At 38.7% G+C, this 20,588-nt stretch overlaps 1 protein-coding gene across 1 annotated transcript in view; it reads right to left on the reverse strand.

Moving 5' to 3' along the window:
- The window catches only part of ek1 (eph-like kinase 1), a 70,363-nt gene that overhangs the window by 39,550 nt on the left and 10,225 nt on the right, over nt 1-20,588 (reverse strand). Inside the window, exons 2-3 of the mRNA XM_053611408.1 lie at nt 17,244-17,308; nt 14,640-15,312 (exon numbers count right to left, since the gene is read on the reverse strand). Coding sequence (XP_053467383.1) covers nt 14,640-15,312; nt 17,244-17,308 — 738 coding nt within the window. The remainder of the gene's footprint in view (nt 1-14,639; nt 15,313-17,243; nt 17,309-20,588) is intronic.

The following is a 20,588-nucleotide window of genomic DNA, read 5'->3' on the forward strand; positions in this document are numbered from 1 at the left end:
AGGTGAGAAATATATATTTTTCCCTCTAAACTTTGGTGATATGAGAGGGCGTGGGTGGCAGTGATGCTTTTAGTCATTCACATGCTTGATTTTTTACATCACAGGCTAATTCAAAATGGAGAGAAGGGTCAAGGTGGAAAGGGATGTGTTTATGGGACACAGGCTCTTCTCTTATTCCTGAAAGAATGTGTCACCATGACAACATAATTCCAAAATGCACCCTCTTCCTGATATAAATCCTAGGGTTTTTCTCTTGCAGTCGCCATATCTGGGAGCACATTTTTGACTTCACTGCACAATGCAAATGTTACTAGAATGACTTGCGTTAAGATAATAAATGGTATTTCAACTAAGCTGATCGAATAAACTGTGATTTTCCCTGAATTGCTAATTCCAATTAAACTGACAGAATTAAACTTACCAAAATTGTATTTTTCTGCTATATATTTATCTCACACATAAGCCCTCTCCCTAATCGGGAGAGTACTGAAAAGCATTTAAGGGCACAGAAGCCAGCTCATCACATTCGGGTGGGTAAAGGATCCCAGAGAGATTTATAAGGAGGAGAAAAAAACTTTGTCATCAGAGGTAGGGTATGTCAATATTTCCAATGTTAGTAATATTTGCTGATAAGATAAACGTCCCAGTAGTACCCATAATGCATCTACTGGGCTAACAGTGGTACCTCAGTGGTTAAGGGCTCATTGGGCTACTGATCAGAAGGTCATAAGGTCCCAGCAGCACTAAGCTACCATTGTTGGGTGCCTGATGAAGATCCTTAACTCTAAACTGCTTAGCTGTATCCTGTCACAATTGTAAGGGTTTTTTTTTTTTTTTTTAGATAAATGTAAACATGACAGCATGGAAAGGAGAATCCACTGCACTGCTGCTTGCCAAAGATGTATTGTATTTTGTGTCGTGTATCAGTACAGTAAAAGAAAATAAACATTCTCAATGGATCACAGACACAATAACACAATTATACAGTGTGACATCACATGAAACGCAAAGATAGTGACACACTCTTTAGGGAATTCCTAGTAAAACAGCAACAGCCTCATAACAGTTCAAATAGAGGAGGAATTACATTTTGTAGTAATTTTTTCTCTCACCATTAAGCAACCGGGTATTCAATTTTGAGAATAAACATAAACAGTGTACATGGAGGGACCTGGCTGCGAGGCAACAGGGCCAGGTTTTTCTTTTCTTTTCCCCAGAAAGCCCATAGTGAGCAATGCTAGAAGGTCATTCACAATACACACAAACCTAAACACACATGAACGTACAAACCTCTGAGGAGATTTCTGCTCAAGGATACAATTACTTCTGTCTACTGACAGATTAGGGTTTTTTTTTTATTTTCTTTTACCAATGAAACATACTCACTACCTCCTCTAATCCCACTCCTACCAAGGTCACTATCCTACCTGTTAACTACAAAGCAGTTTGTAGGGACCCCAAATTTTGGTAAACTCTTGGTCAAATCCACCCTATACCCCATGGATTTTGAAACCTAATTCTCTCCCACTGTGGATCTACACATAAACACACAAACACACACACACACAGAGCACTTTGAGAAAGTCTGTCCAATTACAGAGGCCACCTAAAGACAACTACAGAGCTGGAGAGTTTAAACCTCTACTCTTGGTGGGATTTCTCTGCTGAGCCTCAATCTGCTCCATGGCTCCCTAGAGTGATCTTTCCTTCCAAAGTCCATTTCCCTCTCACCATCCATCATACCTTCACTGACAGCGCCAATCTCCCCAGCTTTGCTTCTTGTGACAAGATGTCCACCTAAAACACCACCACATGCTGAACGAGACAGCCTAGACACCTCTGTCCCTTCTGTTGTGAATCATCTATTTCTAATCTTCTGGGTTTTTTTTTTTTTTCCTGACACTTCATCCAAGCTTTCACAATTTAGGAACGGCTTCATGTGATGCAATATTCCATTGCTGTTACAGTTGTGTACTTTGACCTTAGCCAAAATATGCTTGGAGCAGGAAGCAGCATAAATACAACGTCTACCAATTCGCCAAAGGTCAACAACAGCATCTCACGATCACAGAACATGCACAAAACACTTGAGTTCCTCCCCACATACATACACAGACACTCACACAAAAGGCTGCATTGATAAAGGTCAACTGAAAAGTCTCCTGTCCACATAAAATTAACAATGGCATTTGGCTGCTTTGTCATACTGTATATGGAGGTCACTTCTGCTCTTTTAATAGCTTTAACTAAGCTAAGGCTCCTGAAAAAAAACCAAGTAAATAATAAGTTAAACTCGGGAATAAAACGAATAAGCACTCATCTTAGGCCTGCATGTCTAACCAATTGCAATACGTTATAATAATAGCATCTAAATACCATACTTTAATGTGTAACATACCATTGAAGACTGGATGATGGGGTACAGGGAGTAGGCTTCTACACTATAAACATATAATCACCTGAACACTATCTTACACTGCCATGATGTCCAATGACGTTTACTCTGATTATATTATATTACCTGACTGTAAATGCTACCTCCCAAATATGCCCAAAGTGCTTTTTCTACCCAATAAAATGGGAGATAAGACAACTGGCAAATTAATCTGGAATGACTTTCAGCCTCGTAGGTGATTTAAATTCTCCCACATTAACTGACAACCCCTGGAAGCCCTGCCCATTCCCACAAAAAAGGACAATACATACCTTTTTTTTTTTTTTTTTTTTTTTACCTAAAATGATTAAACAGGCTTACAACATTAAACACTTTACAAATAATGTTGATGATGATGATAATAACTAGAAAGTGCTTAAATATGTTTTTTTGCTTGTTTGTTTTTTTCCTCCTCTGCTGGTCAGTACTCAAACATGTCCAAACACATTCAGCAGTAGGTCAACTGTGAAAATGTTGGCCTTGTGGACATTAGACGACTGTGTATTACTGCAGAATCACTTAAAAACCACCTAACTGAGTTTTAGCAATTGCTCTTCCAGCAAACCGTTCCTGACTTACACTGCTGATAATATTATTACACCCTCTTGTACTCTCTTTAAACCTGAAATGGTGGAAACACTGTCTTTTTATGCTATCAGTTCTAGATGGTTAAATTGGTAAATTTGATTTTTGTTAATGGCAAATCACTAAGAGGGAAAAATCAATATTATACAAGCCTAACAGGCAGCCCGTTTTGGTTATTTGGTTCCTTCAAATAGGGTCTATAATCGAGACTTGAAATGTTATTGCTACTGACTGAGAGATGTGTTGGAGTCACTGGTCTCAGATCTGCAGTGGTGGCACATGCAAGGGTTTATTAAGTAGATTTTATCAGAGTATATGAAAAGTAGCAAAAGCTTGAACTCTACTCATACAACTCTGTCTGAGCAGCTATGTGACTTTTTTGACAGTGAGAAATATACATACGTTTATATTTTATAATTCTACAGACGTATATGTGAATCTTTTTTTTTTTTTTCCTTTTGTTTTTCTTCACCTGCCAATTCCCACCCAGCAGTCAGCTCCTCCCTATCATAAAACAGCTACCAACCAGGGAAGGTGAAGGCTAACACATGCTTCCTCCAAGACATGTGAAGCCAGCCAAACACATCTTTTTGAACGGCTGCATCACAAGGCAGCATACAACATCGAGAGGAAATAACTATCTATACTATCTATATAACTATCACAGCCATACTTGGCTAGTGTCACTGTTATTGGCAAGGAGAGAGAGAGAGAGAGAGAGAGAGAGAGAAAGATCCCTCACACTGACAGAACACAATGATTTTGTTCCCTTGACATCAGGCCGCAGACAGCTGAGGCATTGTCAGGTTTCGAACTCATGATCTCCAGATAATAGGATAAATGCTTTTCTGTTGCATCACTTACAGTAGGAACCCAGCTCTCATTCTGAAAATCTCCTTATCCATTTAAATAAAATTTCCAAGTATGGTCTTTCTAAAGTCCAGTGTACAAAAAGCCTACAGAGCTCATGCCGTCACCCTACCCACCCACCGTCTACTGCTTCAACACGGTCTCATTCATTCATCTACAGTTAGCACTTTATCCTGGTCAGGGTCATGGTGGAGGCTGGATGAGAGGCATCAATACACCCTACATGGGATGCCAGTCCATTGCAAGCACCATACACATACACACACATTCATAAACTCATTCCAACATAGTCTCACAAATACAAATTCCCACAAATCCACACAAACCATCCATCTTCTACCGCTTACTCCTTTTCAGGGTCATGGGGAACCTGGAGCCTATCCCAGGGAGCATCGGGCACAAGGCGGGGTACACCCTGGACAGGGTGCCAGTCCATTGCAGGGCAAAATCACATACACACTCACACACCCATTCATACACTACAGACACTTTGGACATGCCAATCAGCCTACCATGCATGTCTTTGGGGAGGAAACCTCCACAGCACGTCTGAGAACATGCAAACTCCGCACACACAGAGCCGTGGGAACCGAACCCACAACTCTGGCGGTGTGAGGCGAACGTGCTAACCACTAAGCCACCGTGCGCCCCCCACACAAACCAGCTGATTCGAAAAGTCATGATTAATGCTAGAGAATCTGGTGAGATTGGTGGTCATTTTTTTTGTAATTTCTTTGTATGAAATACAAATAGATTACGAAAATCTCACAGAAGAAATTTGTTAAGAAATCTGGCTTTACTATGTTGCTCTCTGAACTGAGCTAATATTCGTTCCTTTAAGTGAGCAGCCCCAAGGCTTGTGCTCATCCAGAAGCCTAGAGAATAAATTATTGAGTGAGACCTGAAAATAAAAAAGCAAAAAGGACAGCATGATAGCTCACGTGGCAAAGGCAGCACGTGTCATCTTTTTCACAGACATATGCATACTCCCTTGAGCAAATGCGTATTAAGAGCTAAGAAAAATAGCTGTTTTGTTGTTGTTGTTGTTGTTTTTTATCACAGATGGGCTGCACAATAAGCCAAACAGAGTGCAGAATTTAAAATGTTTCTGTTTCCTAGTTTACTAGGACAGACAGCTATAGCACAGAGTCTGAGCATTATGCTAAACTATATTATGGCTCCTGACATCAAAAATATTGCACCTAATTATGTTACCTTAGTAAATTAATAAAAAAAAAAAAAAATGAGTTTGACCAAAATAAGAAAATTTAGTTTGACAAATGTAATAAAGTTAATTAAACATACTAGAGTAAATTAATTTGACCTAACCCAACTAAACTGATTTATTTTGAATGACCTAAATTAAATTGTGCGTAAAATCTTTCTTCAATTAAATTAAGTAAGCGTAATGAATTCCCCCGTTGAGTGTATTTGTATTTGTTTAGAAAACAATCTCTTCATTCCAAATAATAAAACATATTAAGAGGTGTCCAAAACAACGGAGGTTCCAAACATTTGCTCTATTCTCCTCAGTATTCATTACTGTTTAATCCCGTTCAGTGCAAAAGAGAAAATGAAATGTGAAAACTAAAAACATGAATGGTCTCTTAAATGAACAATATGTTTAAAGTGTAAACTGGCCTTTTGCCATCTGCTGGCATGTAATTACATGCTGCTTATTATTAGTGTGGAAAACTGAATCGTTATTGATCCCAACAACAATTAACCCACCACCAATGGACTGACAACATGTGGTAAATGGTTAGCCTGAGAATTAACTTCATGATTGCATTAAACAAACCAAAACAAGCTGCCAAAAATACACGCAAAAAATGCATGAACAGGGCATACATTTAAATAGCTTCCATCTGCCTCTTACTCTAGCATGATAGAAACAACACGTACATTTATTTTATTATTTATTTATTTATTTCCATCTGTAAAACCCATTCCGAAAATGACAACTGTCAAGGGTAAATGAAACACAAAGACATAAATGCACACTGCAGATGTCTTAGGCTTTTGAATCCCTTGCTGTAACCAATCAAAAAGCTGCGTAACTGAAAGCAGCCTTCACAGTCTTCACAGCAGCGTACAAATTGGCACGGAGAGCAGCTCAATGTTAAAAGACTGAGGAGATCCATAACACATTACAGTAAAACCTCGAGCCGTTTACCGAGAGCTCAACAAACACTTTGAAGACTATGAAAATTTTCAACAGGTATCGGCAAGGAATCACTCATATTCACTGGAAAATCGATGTGGATGATATTATTCTCTTCGTATATATGACATTTCAAAAGATGAATTCTCAGTGCACCGGATATCAGAGGATGAATTTAGGCATTAGACTGGCAGCGTGAGGGCAGTTTTTAGAAAGTGGTGTGATGCTGCTGAGGATGCACATTCACACACTCATAATGCATCTGTCAGATCAACATCATGCACTGGGTTGTGAGCTTAGTGTAAGAGCATTCAAATGAAGGCTTCATCACTAAAGTTTAAACTTCAGCACTATATTAGTGTTAGCTGTAATTCAAGTCATAGTTTTATATTCGTGTTCTTTCTCTAATACGATGCATTTTGATAGTTAACAGCTAATTCAGAATATGTATCTAAGGCTAATAATTACATATTTAAAATGTGTTACTTTAAAAGGTGTTAAATGTGTAACTTTGTAATGGTCAGTAAGCTTTCTCCAGTAGAGACTGGCTTAGTGGTTAGTGTGTTCACCTCACACCACCAGGGTCGGGGGTTAGATTCCCGCTGCTGCCCTGTGTGTGTGGAGTTTGCATGTTCTCCCTGTGCTGCAGGGATTTCCTCTGAGTACTCCGGTTTCCTCCCCAGTCAGTCTAAAGACATGCATGCTAGGCATGTCTGTAGTGTATGAATGGGTGTGTATGTGATTGTGATGGATTGGCAGCCTGTCCAGGGTGCACCCCGCCTGGTGCCCCATGCCTCCTGGGATAGGCTCCAAGTTCTCCATGACCTTGAAGGATAAGCGGTATAAAAAATGGATGGATGGATTGTTTCTCAGTAACATGACAAGCCGTGATTTTTCCATATTTTCATTCCTTATTAACTTCAAGAGAGAGAGAGAGAAAAGAAAGACTGGTGAGGGAACATTCTTCGGTGAATAACTTTAATAGGGTACTGAAGCTTTGAAAGGAAAAACTTCTGTAATGATAAACGACCCTGATGCTCATACTGAGGATCCTTTCAACACAGTACTGTTAAAATTTGTAGTGTACAGCTGTGGAGGAGTAATGACTTATAATCGGACTGTCCGGTTTCGCCCAGAACAGGATGGATTTTCTTTTGAGTCTGGTTCCTCTCAAGGTTTCTTTCTCATGTCATTTCAGAGAGATTTTCCTTGCTGTTACTTCTGGCTTGGTTCTTAGGGATTAAATCTACACCCAGCTTTCAGTAAAGCTGCTTTGTGACAATGTCAACCTTTATAACATTGTCACAACTGTTATAATGCTATATAAAATAATCGAATGAAATTATTGCTGCTATAATGTAAGTGATAATAGAAATGAACTTTGATTGACTTGTCTCATGATTGAAGCAGTAAATGCAACTATAACCATCAATTAAAATTTGTAATCGGTGACAAATTTCTGTGGTGTGAGAGGAATAAACCACTAAAACACAAGTTGGGCTGCATCACGTCAAATAACACACTGATTATTTTCTTATAATAGCACAATCCATCATATTTTATTCCTTACTTCCAATGTGTCCTATGTTCTATAGTTTTTTGTTTGTTTGTTTGTTTGTTTTATGTTAAAATTAGAATAAATTAACTGATCAGTGAAAAATATTCTGAGCAGCTACTTTCACAACTGTAATTTAATTTAATATGTCTTAAATTCCAAAAAGAAAGACATAATCCTAATGACCACATACAAACCCAATTCCAAAAAGGTTGGGATGCTGAGCAAAATGTGGGGAAAAAAAAAACAGAATGCAATGATTTGCAAATCTCCTAAACCCATATGTTATTTACAATAAGCATATCAAATGTTTAGACTGAGGAAATGTACCATTTTAAGAAAAAAAATAAGGTAATTTTGAATTTGATGGTCGTAACACATCTCAAAAAAGTTGGGACAGGGGCAACAAAAGGATGGAAAAGTAAGTGTTACTAAAAAGAAACAGCTGGAGGAACATTTTACAACTAATTAGTTTAACTGGCAACCTAATTAGTAACATGATTGGTATAAAAAGAGTGTCTTAGAGAGGCAGAGTCTTTTTGGAATTGGGGTTGTATATAAATAAGATCAACTAGTAGTTTCGAGCCTGTGGTGTTTTTCTCAGCAGCCTCTGTGGAGTCATGCTAGGCCCAGCATGGTACCACTGCATGCTGAAGATTGCACACGTGCAACCAAAATTCGATTGGTCTAAAGGTGATTACTGAAGCCTCACTACCCAATACAACAGCCCTAGTGTGTGCAACGCTGATGCATACCAGATGGGTTAACCCCCAGTGACCCATACATCCGATCGTATAAGAGTGGAGACATATGAGCAAACACACACTGACCACACATACTGGCACACAAACACCTCTTCCTCTCATTCGTTCTCTCTCTCTTTTCCATTATGTCATATACAGTCGCACAATTTTTGAAAGTAAAAAAAAAACAAACTAGGAGAGAAACAAGCGTTACATACTCCCATAAATAAACCTTTTTCTTTCTACCTTTCTTAATGCCCATGTTGCTAACAAGTCTAATATCTTGCTGTACCCTAAAGAGTGCAACTCCAAGCCTAGCATTTTGTTTAGAGTTCACGGTGCAAAAGTGTGTAAAAGAGTTTAGTCCAGTGCCGCAGTGTTGATAATAGCATGACCCATTTTCAGTGAAAGAAACCCATCCGGGACCTCCTCACTGAGAGAATTAGTCACATTAGAGCTCAGTTCAGCTGCTGCAGCTCTGCGTTAAGCTTCAGCTGAGTAAGTTGTGTGAGTGAGCTGTTATGAGGATGTTTCCATCCAAGCGTTTCACAAATTTTAAGCACATTTCAACAAGAGCACCAGCAATGGAGAAATTCAAACTCCCACAATTATAGGACAAATCCATTTGCATTACCATTTTATTCACATTTTCTCTGTATCGTCAGTCAAGTGCCCCCTGCAGACTCTGGGACCTTGATCTCCAAACGAAATGCAAAATTTACTTTCATCGTCCCCGTGATTGTGGTTGTGTGTACTGAACCAGACTGAGAGATTATAGGCTCAGGAAACCTTGGCAGGTGTTTTGAGTTAATTAGCTGATTGGAGCTCTTCTCAGGTCGACATTCCTGTATTATAAATTCTTTATTCTAATATTTTGAGATACTGGAGTTTTGATCTCCATGAGCTGTAAGCCGTAATCATCGAGATTAAAATTTAAAAAAGGCTTGAAATATTTCACTTTATGTGTAACGAATGTAGAATATATAAAAGGTCTGTTTTTTTTAATTAAATTACAGAAGTAAACCAACTTTTCCACAATATTATTTTTTTTAAGATGCATCTGTTTGTGTGTATATATAAATTTTCACCAGACATCAGTATTAAGTCAAGAAATCCGCAAATATAAAGAATTCACAACATTAAAGTCCATAAATTAAGTTATGTGCAATAAAGTGGAAGGCCACTGGGAAAAAAAGTATTTCACACGCTAAGAAAAAGCAGTTCTCCAAGGCCAGAAACATTTCAATTTCATTATTTTGAAGGCACGCTTCGAAAACACACTTCTCATCATCTGAGATATCACCCTATCAGTAGGTGTGGGTGAAGGCAGTGGTCAAAAATTTTACATACCTAGCTCACAGATAGCTTGCAAAGCTTCTGCGAAGTCTGTTTAGTGTCAGCCTAGGTGATCTCGAAAATGATTTGCTGTTGTGTAAATCTGCCAAGCTCTTCAACAAGTCAACAGTCTGACTCTCTGATTTCCTACATCAACATATGGAGTCAAATCACAACTCTCAAGCCATTTCATTGGGACTTTAAGAACCCATGTTTTGCATTATATGGGCTTTTTTGGAGAGAGAGAGAGAGAGAGAGAGAGAGAGAGAATGGTATGAGGTAAAAGTATGGTTTTATTTTACTGTTCTACCTGAGCAATGTAGCACCAAACAGTCAGGTGTATGAAACAGTGCATCCCTGCAGAATGGTACAACTTCACTCAGACATAGCAGAGACAAGGAGACAAACAGGGACAGATATAGAGAGAGGAAGAATATTATTTAAAAAAAAAAAAATTTGAGCCTCAGAACAACAAAAGGCAGGAAAGAAGAGAGTGGCAAATAGAACGACAAGATACAGGAGGCAGATGGGTATTTAACCCTTACATATTTTTGGTTCTGTATATTTTACAACATGACCACGGCTCCGTGGTTTCTCAAATGGTTTCTCAAATGGAAAATCATATCTTAAACAGAGTACTATGTCAATTTTTCTTTAGACTTCAGAAGAGTTACTGTTAAATATGAAAATGTTAAATATGTCAAATTTACAGTAAAGAACTGTAATATGTTACACAGTATAAAATTAAACATATCCCAGTGCATTTATTCTGTGCAATTGTCAGTACATTACTGTAAAAGTTACAGCAAGAACATCGGGGCTACGCGTGGCCTGAATTCAACTGCTTACACAATTCCACTGATGCTCCTAAGAATGTTATTCTTGGGTGACTACATAGGAGTTCCGAGTACAACGAAGGCGAAAACCAGCAGTACCTAAAATTTCCACAACCCACAGTGAAAGCACAGAGGAAAATGAGCACAAGAGCCATGGCATCATGTATTTCGGTCTCGTTTGTCATAGCAACACTCCCCTTCCTGCACTGATGGTGGCACAAGCAATTGTTTCTTCAGCTGGTCAGGCCAAACACACTCTTGCGGATTAGTATCTCTTACAGAATGAGTAACTCTTCCAGTGTGAGGCTGTGTGAGAGCTTGTGGTGTAAACCTCATTGTTTAGATGCATGGATGTGTGGCTTTAACAGTGCTTTTTCTCCATTAGGATCAACAGATGCAACCTTTCCACAACCTTTTTACTCTGAACAACGTGTTTATGCTAATTCATCGCCATACTCATAATCGCAATTAATCATTTACCTTTCTTTTTTGGTTGACTTCATGCTACTCATATGCAAAACACTAATAATAACACAAATAATAATACATACACATAATGGATCGAAATGTTGGTCCTTTTTCCCCCAAAACAGAAACAAAGGATAAATGTAAATGCATGTTAACAATTGCGGTTTCAGTTTGTTCTGACCACTTACTCATGCCTGCATTAAAAATAAATAAATAAATAAATAATAAAAATCCTGCTCATCTGATTCATTTGTTGCGTCCCCTGAGAACCTAGTGAAGATTAGACTGTGATCCTTTCTGGTAAGCTTTCTTTAAAAAAATAAATAAATAAATAAATAAATAAATAAATAATAATAATAGTGCACCTCATATTCTAATCTGTATTTTTTTTTATCTGTGTAGAAGTCATTAAATATATATTATATTGAAATCAATTCATGTATTTATGTTCAGTTACTTCCATTATACACACAGACAAATGCCTAATAAAAGCATGCAGTAAAAAAACAAAACAAGTAAAAACAACAGATCTACCATTCCTGATCGATGGTGTTATGCTTGTTCCATCAAAATCTGCTTGTGCTGTTTCATCTCTCATCACACACCGATGTATATTTTCTCCAACACTGTACCAGTAAAAAGAAAGCATTCGTAACAAAAATACACCATAACAAAAGGCATGCATTCATTTTCTAATCGAGGTTTTTACTGTCTATCTTCATTTTCTCGGATTTCCATCTACAATCAGTTGAAATCCTTTTTAGCTCTTTCAGCAGTAACGTTTCATAACAGACAACGTAAGCTTTTTTTCAAACGGTCGATCAGACAAAGCAGCATTTAATCCAAGCACTTCCTCCATGCTGGGCTTTAACAACAGTGCTCTTGTGTGCGATAACAATGATGCAGAAATGCAACTGTTATCGCTGTGACAGTTCCATCTATCTCTCAATTTGTTGGAAAAACTAGACTAGACCACAAGTTCTGTCGGCTTTTTTTGGGCTGGTTCCCCCTGGGCCTGTCTCCGTTTTTACATTATTTGCGCCGGGAGACAGATGGTAAAGCATTTTATACAAAGACAGGCAGCTCTTTAGTTAGTCTTATCAGACCTGTCCTGTTGTTATCTTTAACAGCCAATAACAAATCCAGCAGGAGCTCTCACATAAATGAAACAAAGACCTTTGACATGCTAACAAATTAGGTGATAATGAATTACAACACCTTCTCTCTTTCCCTCAGGTTTATATATATATATATACACGTTCAGGATCCATTTCTAACACTCTCTTTGTTGCTAAAATCTCTATCATCCTTCTCTATTTTCCTTCCACCCACCTATACATCCGCCCTTGATTCAGCAGTCCAAGAAAGGGCTATGAATATTTAAAAAGTGCCAGGCTTCTCAGAACAGAGGTCTGAAAGTGACAGGCACACAGCACATTCTATCTCACGTGGGGACACCAAGCGGCAAACATGAGGTGAAAAATCAGACAGGCATGGGCAGGAAATGCAACAATAAGAGTGTAATTACAGAACAGCTTTGGTGTCAGGCAAGCATTTCCCTTTAATGAATCCATTAGTGCCTCACTGGATGAAAGAGACAGAGGAGCACAAAGAGCTGTGCTTAAATCCATTACCATACACATGACAAGGCAGAAGATGCTGCATGAGCTGTCTACCTTTCCCTAAAGGCTACCACCCGTGCACAGCCATGTGTGTCATATTTTTTCTGACTTTTTTGTTTTTGTCTGAAAGCTCATCTTTGTCTTTCATGATGGGAACTGCGACGTCAAACAAAGATTACACGTTACTCTTTGCCGAGATGAAGTTATTAGGTAGCTGATTTTTGATTAAAGGGAGCTGGAGTGCATGCGCATATGCATTCAGAGGATAACGGAGCTGAACGATAATAATTTATCTTTTAGAACTATTAATTGAAGATTGTTGTGGTTCTTCACGACAGCAGAATCAGGTCAGATTCTAGTCCTTTGGATGATGAACACTAAAATGTAATATAGTACTCACCAACACCAACAGTTACACTGTAATGCCAGTGATATACATCTCATTAGTCACTGTGTATAAACGTTGCTTTTTCCACCCAAAACTATTCATCAGACAAATTAAACAAAGCACCCAACAGCCAGAAATATCTAATTATTAATTCATAATGTTTAACAAGATAGCTTCGCAAGAAAAACACCCCCTCTCTTCTACTACGACAACTCAGCAGGCGTTCTGCAAGAAGTAGAATTATACAGATAAAAGGTGAGCAAGTTTGTCATACCCTAACGCATCTCTATCTCAAGCTCAGCAAAACGTCATTCACGAACGTCATCATTCCATCCCACCACACACAGTGGGCCTCAATTATCAACCTGAATATAAACAAATTTATCTCCATATTGTTCTCATGAGTATTTGCACAGAAAATGTGATATCCATGAAACTCCTGATATGTTGTATTTATGAAAATTCTGTTACAAATGTTTGTATCCTAGTAGCTGCTCCTGAGTTTTCAAATTTACATATAAAGAACCTCACTAAAGCTCAATTCATAAGCTACAAATCACGGGATTAACCTCCAGCTGTTTCTTGTTAGTAACACTTACTTTTCCAGCCTTTTGTTGCCCCCGTCCCAACTTATTTGTGACATGTTGTGGCCATCAAATTCAAAATTACCTTCTTTTTTCATTAAAATGGTCCATTTCCTCGGTTTAAACATTTGATATGTTTTCTATGTTCAGTCGTTAATAACGTATGGGTTTATGAGATTTGCAAATCATTGCGTTCTGTTTTTATTTACATTTTACACCGCGTTGGGGTTGTAGGATTGGGGAAGGAGATTAGCTTTGAGAGGTAGAACATAACTATGGGCCACTGGGCAAGAGAAGAGTGATGTTAAAGGAAACCTGGAGAAACCTTTATACTGAATGATAAAGCACTTTCAAAATCTGAATTTTGAATTTATTCATGAGAAGGGAATGAGATGTTGCGTTTAGCGTAACGCTATGGAAGCGCCCTCGTGCCCTGAGACACAGAGGCGAATGTAATCAGATGTTGACAGTTGTTGTTGCAGGCCTGTATTCTTTATGTACTGAAACAATATGATCAGTGAAATAATACAAAGCCTGTTCAGTTTTCCTAGCGCATACACTTCATTTCCACTGACAAACCCCGGTGAGCAAATACAAAACCTGTTTCTCAGTGCGGTTGGACAGTCTGCATTAGAAATGAGAAACCTAGAAAAACATGCTTATTTATTTCTACACCCCTAAAATCAAGCACTCATTTCTTCTGTAAGACCCAAACGAGAGAATCCAAAACTTAATTAACTTTCTCAGCAGCATTTGCTCTATAATAAGACGGAAAGAATGCATTCTAGAGTGTGTTTATTTCAAAGCATGCTAGAAATGCATGGAGCATGACCCGCACCTATGAGCTCCATGTATTCAGCTGGGTAGCTCCCTTACATACAGAAGGTTTCTTGATTGTGTTTACTTCAACACACAGTAAACCACAAAATATAACTCACTTCACATCACACTCACTGCCTTCTCAAAGCTCTCAATCCTATAACACATAGTATGACTGAGCTCCCATTATAATCCCTCTGATCGTTGCTGTAAAACCTAAGCTTGTTAACACTCACGTTGACATTGCCCATCGGTCTCCTCAAGCCCAGGCCTGCACACACAGCGTCCGATAGGCACAAGCCAGCCTCCGTCTGCGCTGCAGAACATGCGTGGTGCCTCCAGCTCCTCAGCGTCCTTCACGCAGGACCCTCGCACCTCCACCAGTGCCTGGTCTCCACCCGTCACCGTGTCAGAGAAAAGTGCCAAGTTCGTCACGGCCAGCGGGCATCGCTTATAGAACACACGAACCGATACGAGGGCGATACAGGCACCCAGGTCCTGGAATGCTAAGTAGAGGCCTCGCTTGCTGAGTCCGCCAATGTGGCGCACCTCTGTGTTGAGCTTCATGACACGCTCCCCAACATCGCTCTGGGTGAAGCTCTCATCTGCTGCGATCGTATCAATTTTGACATACTGGCTCTCACGAGCGTGCCGTAGTGGTGGGGGTGGTACAGCACCATCCGATTCATGGTAGTAGACATTGAATGTCTCCTTGCAGGTTCCGGGCACACCAGGAAGGCTGTTGCAGTCACGCAGTGTGAATTTGAGTTCAACATAAACACGGCGGGCACCAGCACGTGGGATCAGTGCTGTGCGCAGCCAGTTGTTCTGGTTGGCCTCCATCACGTTGCACACCTGGTACGTGCGCATGGGGATGTTACGCTCATCCATCACGCTGATCTCCTCCCACTGCATATGGAAATACACAGACAACATGAGAAATAGAGAATTTTTTTTTAAAAATCTCAAAGCAAAACATAGACCTAACTTGTAACTCACTCACTCACTTACAATTAGCAGCCTAAAAAGTCCACAAGCCGTAGCTTTCACTCTCATCTTAACTACAAGACCAAAAGGCTGCAGCCGAACATGGTAAACATTCACGTGACCAATTTACCATTTCCAATGGGCTTGCATATGCTATGCAGTGTGCCTTGCTATGTCCCGCAAGCTTCGTATCAGACCCCCACTCATGCCAACATGAAAGTAAAACCCAAATGTTTTGTTCAGCCTTGCAGGATCCCCATCTCAATCCAAATCTCTAAATGATTCTATGATGTAGTGTGTTCATAATAAATATATGGCAGTTGTTAAAATATACAGTATGTCATAACGTGGGGTTGAGAATTGTACTGCAAACTGCTGGGAATAGTAGTGCATATTCAGCCATTGTGTGGTGGTGTTAAAAGAAACGTAACATTTGGATTGCATTATTAAAGAAAACTATATTAAAACTGTCGTGCACTCATTTAGTTAGGAAGCACGCAACAAATAAACAAGATGAGGCTGTAGTTGGTAAATACCTTTGTCATTAAGCCTTCCTACTCACATGTATGGTCAGAGACCACATTCAATTCAATTCAATTCAATTCAGTTTTATTTGTATGGCACTTTTAACAATGGACATTGTCACAAAGCAGCTTTACAGAAAGATATCAATTCAGGATATAAGTGCTAAATGTATACATTTATCCACAATGAGCAAACCAGACACAATGTTGGCGAAGAAAAACTCCCTGAGATGATATAAGGAACCTTGAAAGAAACCAGACTCAAAAGGGAACCTATCCTCGTCTGGGTAACACCAGATATAGTGCAATTATAAATAATTTACTTCTACAACTGTGTACTACATGGTCAAAAAGTGTAACTGTGTAACCCGGAAATTCATAATCGGGAAACTAAATAGAGGCAGTTCAGTGATTATCGCGGATCTCGCACAAACAAAGACGGCTAAGTGAAATGTGCACCATTTGGTTAGGGCGTATGTCGTGTTTCACCTCAACGAGATGTGTGTCCTTGTTCTGCTAATGCTGGAGGAAACATCTTTCATACCAAGTGAAATTCTGTACCTCTGCTGAGAGGTTTTTAATAAAAGCTTGTCTTTAGTTGGGTGTACTTCTAGTGCCCTCTGAGATTTTTTGGCAGTTTGAGTTTTGTGCTGAGTGAAGAGACTTTTGACAGATGAATGATGAGTGCATTAAACGAGAGACTTCATTAAATGCTACTGCATTCCATATTAAAAGTCTGTAATCAACAAGAACAACGTGCATGAACAGTAGGAAGCTTTTTCTCTTCTCATCAAGAGGGAGCCACCACTCACTCAACATTTGCAACCTGACTTCTTCTTATTGATTTAGAACAGTGACAGATGTGAGTCAGGGAAGGATTACCTTTATTTATTAAGGAGCTCTGTGTGAAATTTCATTTCTGTAATAACTAAAACTATCTGCCCAAGAGGCCAGGGTCACAGATGAGTGAAATTCTGTCCTCAAACCCAGCAGAATAATAGCAGAGCCACCTGGTTGTGAGGTCAAAGGGTTACTAAAGAACACAAACTGAACTGACAACTAAGCTTTTGTCTGGGGTAAGTGATTCTTCTGAAAAAAAAAATAATAATAATAATGTTTGTGCAAAAATGAATGATTTTGAGATGAAGGAGACTCCCTGTGAATGTTCCACATTGCCTTTCTCTGGCAGAGGATCAGTAAACCAAAAGCAAATAAAGTATGGCTTCCAGACAGTATACTTCAATTCATTATATACCAAACTACACAAATACAAAGCATAAACCTTTTGAGTAAAGCCACATAAGTATGGAAACCTTGAAATTTACTTACCCCTTCTGATGGGTAGGCCTCCCAGCCCAGATCCCCTGGAGCTGACATGGAGTCCAGAAGGGTAACTATATTGGGGGGAGAGAGAGATAGAGAGAGAGAGAGAGAGAGAGAGAGAGAGAGAGAGAGAGAGAGAGATTGTAATATAGCTTTTTTTCAATACTTCAGATTTGATGTGTGTGTGTGTGTGTGTGTGTGTGTATATATATATATATATATATATATATATATATATATATATATATATATATATATATATATATATATGAGACCTTAATGTTTAATTAAGTAGGTGAAAAAAGACCTCAAGTAAAAAAGACCTCTGTAGCCTAAGCCCTGAACTTCCCATTTTGAGCTATATTCCAAACCAATTACAGCCCGGGCCTGCAGATCCATTCATTTTTAATCACATTCAAACGTCAAACGTTCCTCCTCTTTCATGCTGCGCGTTAGCTTCAGCTTCTCGTTCTCCTGTTGCATACCTTACGGTGTTAAATTAAAAAAAGTTAGCTTAATTTTAATTTTAGCTTAAAATTAAAAGTGTGTGCGTAAGCTTGGATGACACACATAATTAAAATTATTTATACAACGCTTTATGCATTTATATCAGGTTATGTATAATTATGGGTTTCATGCTGAGTAAAGAGGCAGATTCAGCGAGAAGAAAAAAAGCATGCAAGGGCTACCAGTGTATTACCGAGAGGACACGATTAAACACACAGTATTATCAGACAGGCTAATAGAGCTTATTAAAAGTATAAGCAATTTCACTTCAAGGTATCTTTATTGTAATGAAACATTTTTTTTTTTTAAATAATAATAATATAGTGGCAGGATGTTTAACTTGTGGTGATGTGCCATTACTCTGCCTGCAATATAATAAAATTATAGTCTCATAAAAGCAAAAGAATACTTTCTCCAGAGATATGAAATATAATGCTCACAAATAATAAGGAGCTCTACATGGGTCAAGAGAAGAATGCTTGAAACTGTACTGAAAGCAAATTCTCTGATTACTGCAAAACAGCATAGAGATGAAAACTGGGAGGGACACACATACAAGAGGGGGCGAGAAAGAGAGAGACAGGCAGACAGACAGAAAGAGAGACCGACAAACGGAGGCAGAGAGAAAGGAGTGGGAGTGGATCTCCAAGCTCTCCAAGAATTGTTTTTACAGCTATAGGATAGAGTTACACAAGGTATTAAAATTTCAATACTTTTTCAATACTACAGAATGATAAAAGGTTTCATTCCGTCTCATTTGACGCTTCAATTAAACAGACCAACACTAATCTGACATCACATTTCGGCTTAAACTGCGCATGCTAATTTGATATTACATACAATGAATACATTCAGCTAGGTGTAACAGTGTTTTTTTTTGTATGGGGTTCCAATTCTGATTTATTTATTTTTCACCAGTGTCGTTTAGGTATTAAGAATGGCAATATTACACACCAAATTTGATGCTGCGTGTGCAGCTGCTGTGTGATACTGGTCATTTCACACTGAGCATTGCTTTTACATGGAGCATTTATTTCTGTCTTTAATTCATTGCTCCGGTGTATTTAAATTCTATGCTTTATAGCAGTTTGAACTTTCACCAGCAGTTTTAACCAACACCTGAGTCGTTGGTTGCCAGGGATTGAACTGGCATTCAGTAAAGCTTTTTACTGTGCCTATAGCCTATTTCTGATCATTATATTTCCATATGCCTGTAACATAAACAAATGCCCTGACACTGACGCAAACAGAAGTTTCATTGCAGTGGGAAAATACAACTTAACGTTCCACTGAAGCTGTTTTCCCCTCTACTAGTAGTTAAACAGATATTCGTTTAATAAAGCTTATGGATATTGAAATACTAAAATTAGGCAGCAGGCACATCACTACTACAAACCAGAACAAATTTAACATTGTGTATATATCATAATGTAAACACAGGGCCATAGGAGGAACAAGTTATCTGCTACTTGTCTCCTTCAATGCCCAGACTACCTTTAAACAGGAAGCACTTAATCAAGTGAGGAGCGGAAGAGAAAGGAGCAGGACCACTTCCCAAATTAATGTGTATAATGTGTAGGCCTATCTGATATCAAAGTGAAAATTTTGGACTGGGATGGCCATGGCAGGACCTTGATTTTCACAAAAAAATTGCTCTTTTTTTTGCTCAAATTTACCAAGGGTGCTAATATTAGTGGAGGGCACAGTATATATACTATATATACATATATTCGTATTTTAAGTCTAAGGAATAGTCTAATTTTGAGTGTGACTCATTACACATATGTATATGTACGTGTATATGACAACAGGATATGCCCAGGCAGGAATCTGATATAAACTGGAGTAAGAGGATGTGAGCTGTCAGGTGTGAATGGTGCAGTCCACAGGGAGATGATAGCTCACTGTGGGACTAAAGAAAGCCTCCAACAGGAACCTGTCAACTGAGCTTGTCGTCTTTTAAAATAGGCCTAGCATGAAGTAAAAGAAGAGAAAAGAAAAGAAAAGAGACTCAGACGAGAAATTAAACGTTCCATGTTTCAGTGAACTAAGGAAAGATAAAAAAAAAACAAAAAAAAATGTTTGATCTAAAAAAAAAAGTTACCATTCCTAAATTATGCTTATTTTAGCTTTGGCAAATGCAGGTCACTCACACTGTCAAATTTAAATGTGAGTACCGCAGTATTTTGTGGTTTTGTTTATCTTCTGGAAAGGTGCAGAAGGCTGAGAACTAATAAGCCACATTGTTTGCTGACAGGAAGTCATTACCTGCAGTGGTCTATCACAATAGAGATTACAGAGTTAAGCTGTAGATGCTGAGAGCTCCTGCTCCAAAGATATGGACGTATGGACATATGCTGATATGGTAGTCACCAGTACTTTATCTTTAAGAAAGACCACCAAGGTCCCCATGGTAGGAGATAAACAGTAAGCAGATGTTCACTCAGATCATGTACTTTTCAAATCCAACATAGTGCAAAATGAATGCTCCAAACACAGGAAGTACTTATTATCCTACATAACGTGACGGATGACAAGCTTCATTTAAAATGTGCAAGTCCTACAAACTAGGGCCATGCAAATACTCGGTTAACCATTTGAGGCAACAGCATTCAAATAATAAAATCAAAATCCGGGCATTCATTATGCCCTACGTCCACATGAAGTTCACAAGAAAATATGAAAGTAGATTAGAAGTGTGCATTGGGACAATCGATACCCCCATAAACTAATGTTCACACTGGGTAACTGTGTGAAATCAGTGAGTAAAATTAAGCCCACAATGACCAACATGAACCCATACCTTAATTAGCATTTTGACGATTGTTAATTGGCAAAATTCAG

This window comes from Ictalurus furcatus, chromosome 23, assembly GCF_023375685.1.
Source record: "Ictalurus furcatus strain D&B chromosome 23, Billie_1.0, whole genome shotgun sequence".
Classification (NCBI taxonomy): domain Eukaryota; kingdom Metazoa; phylum Chordata; class Actinopteri; order Siluriformes; family Ictaluridae; genus Ictalurus; species Ictalurus furcatus.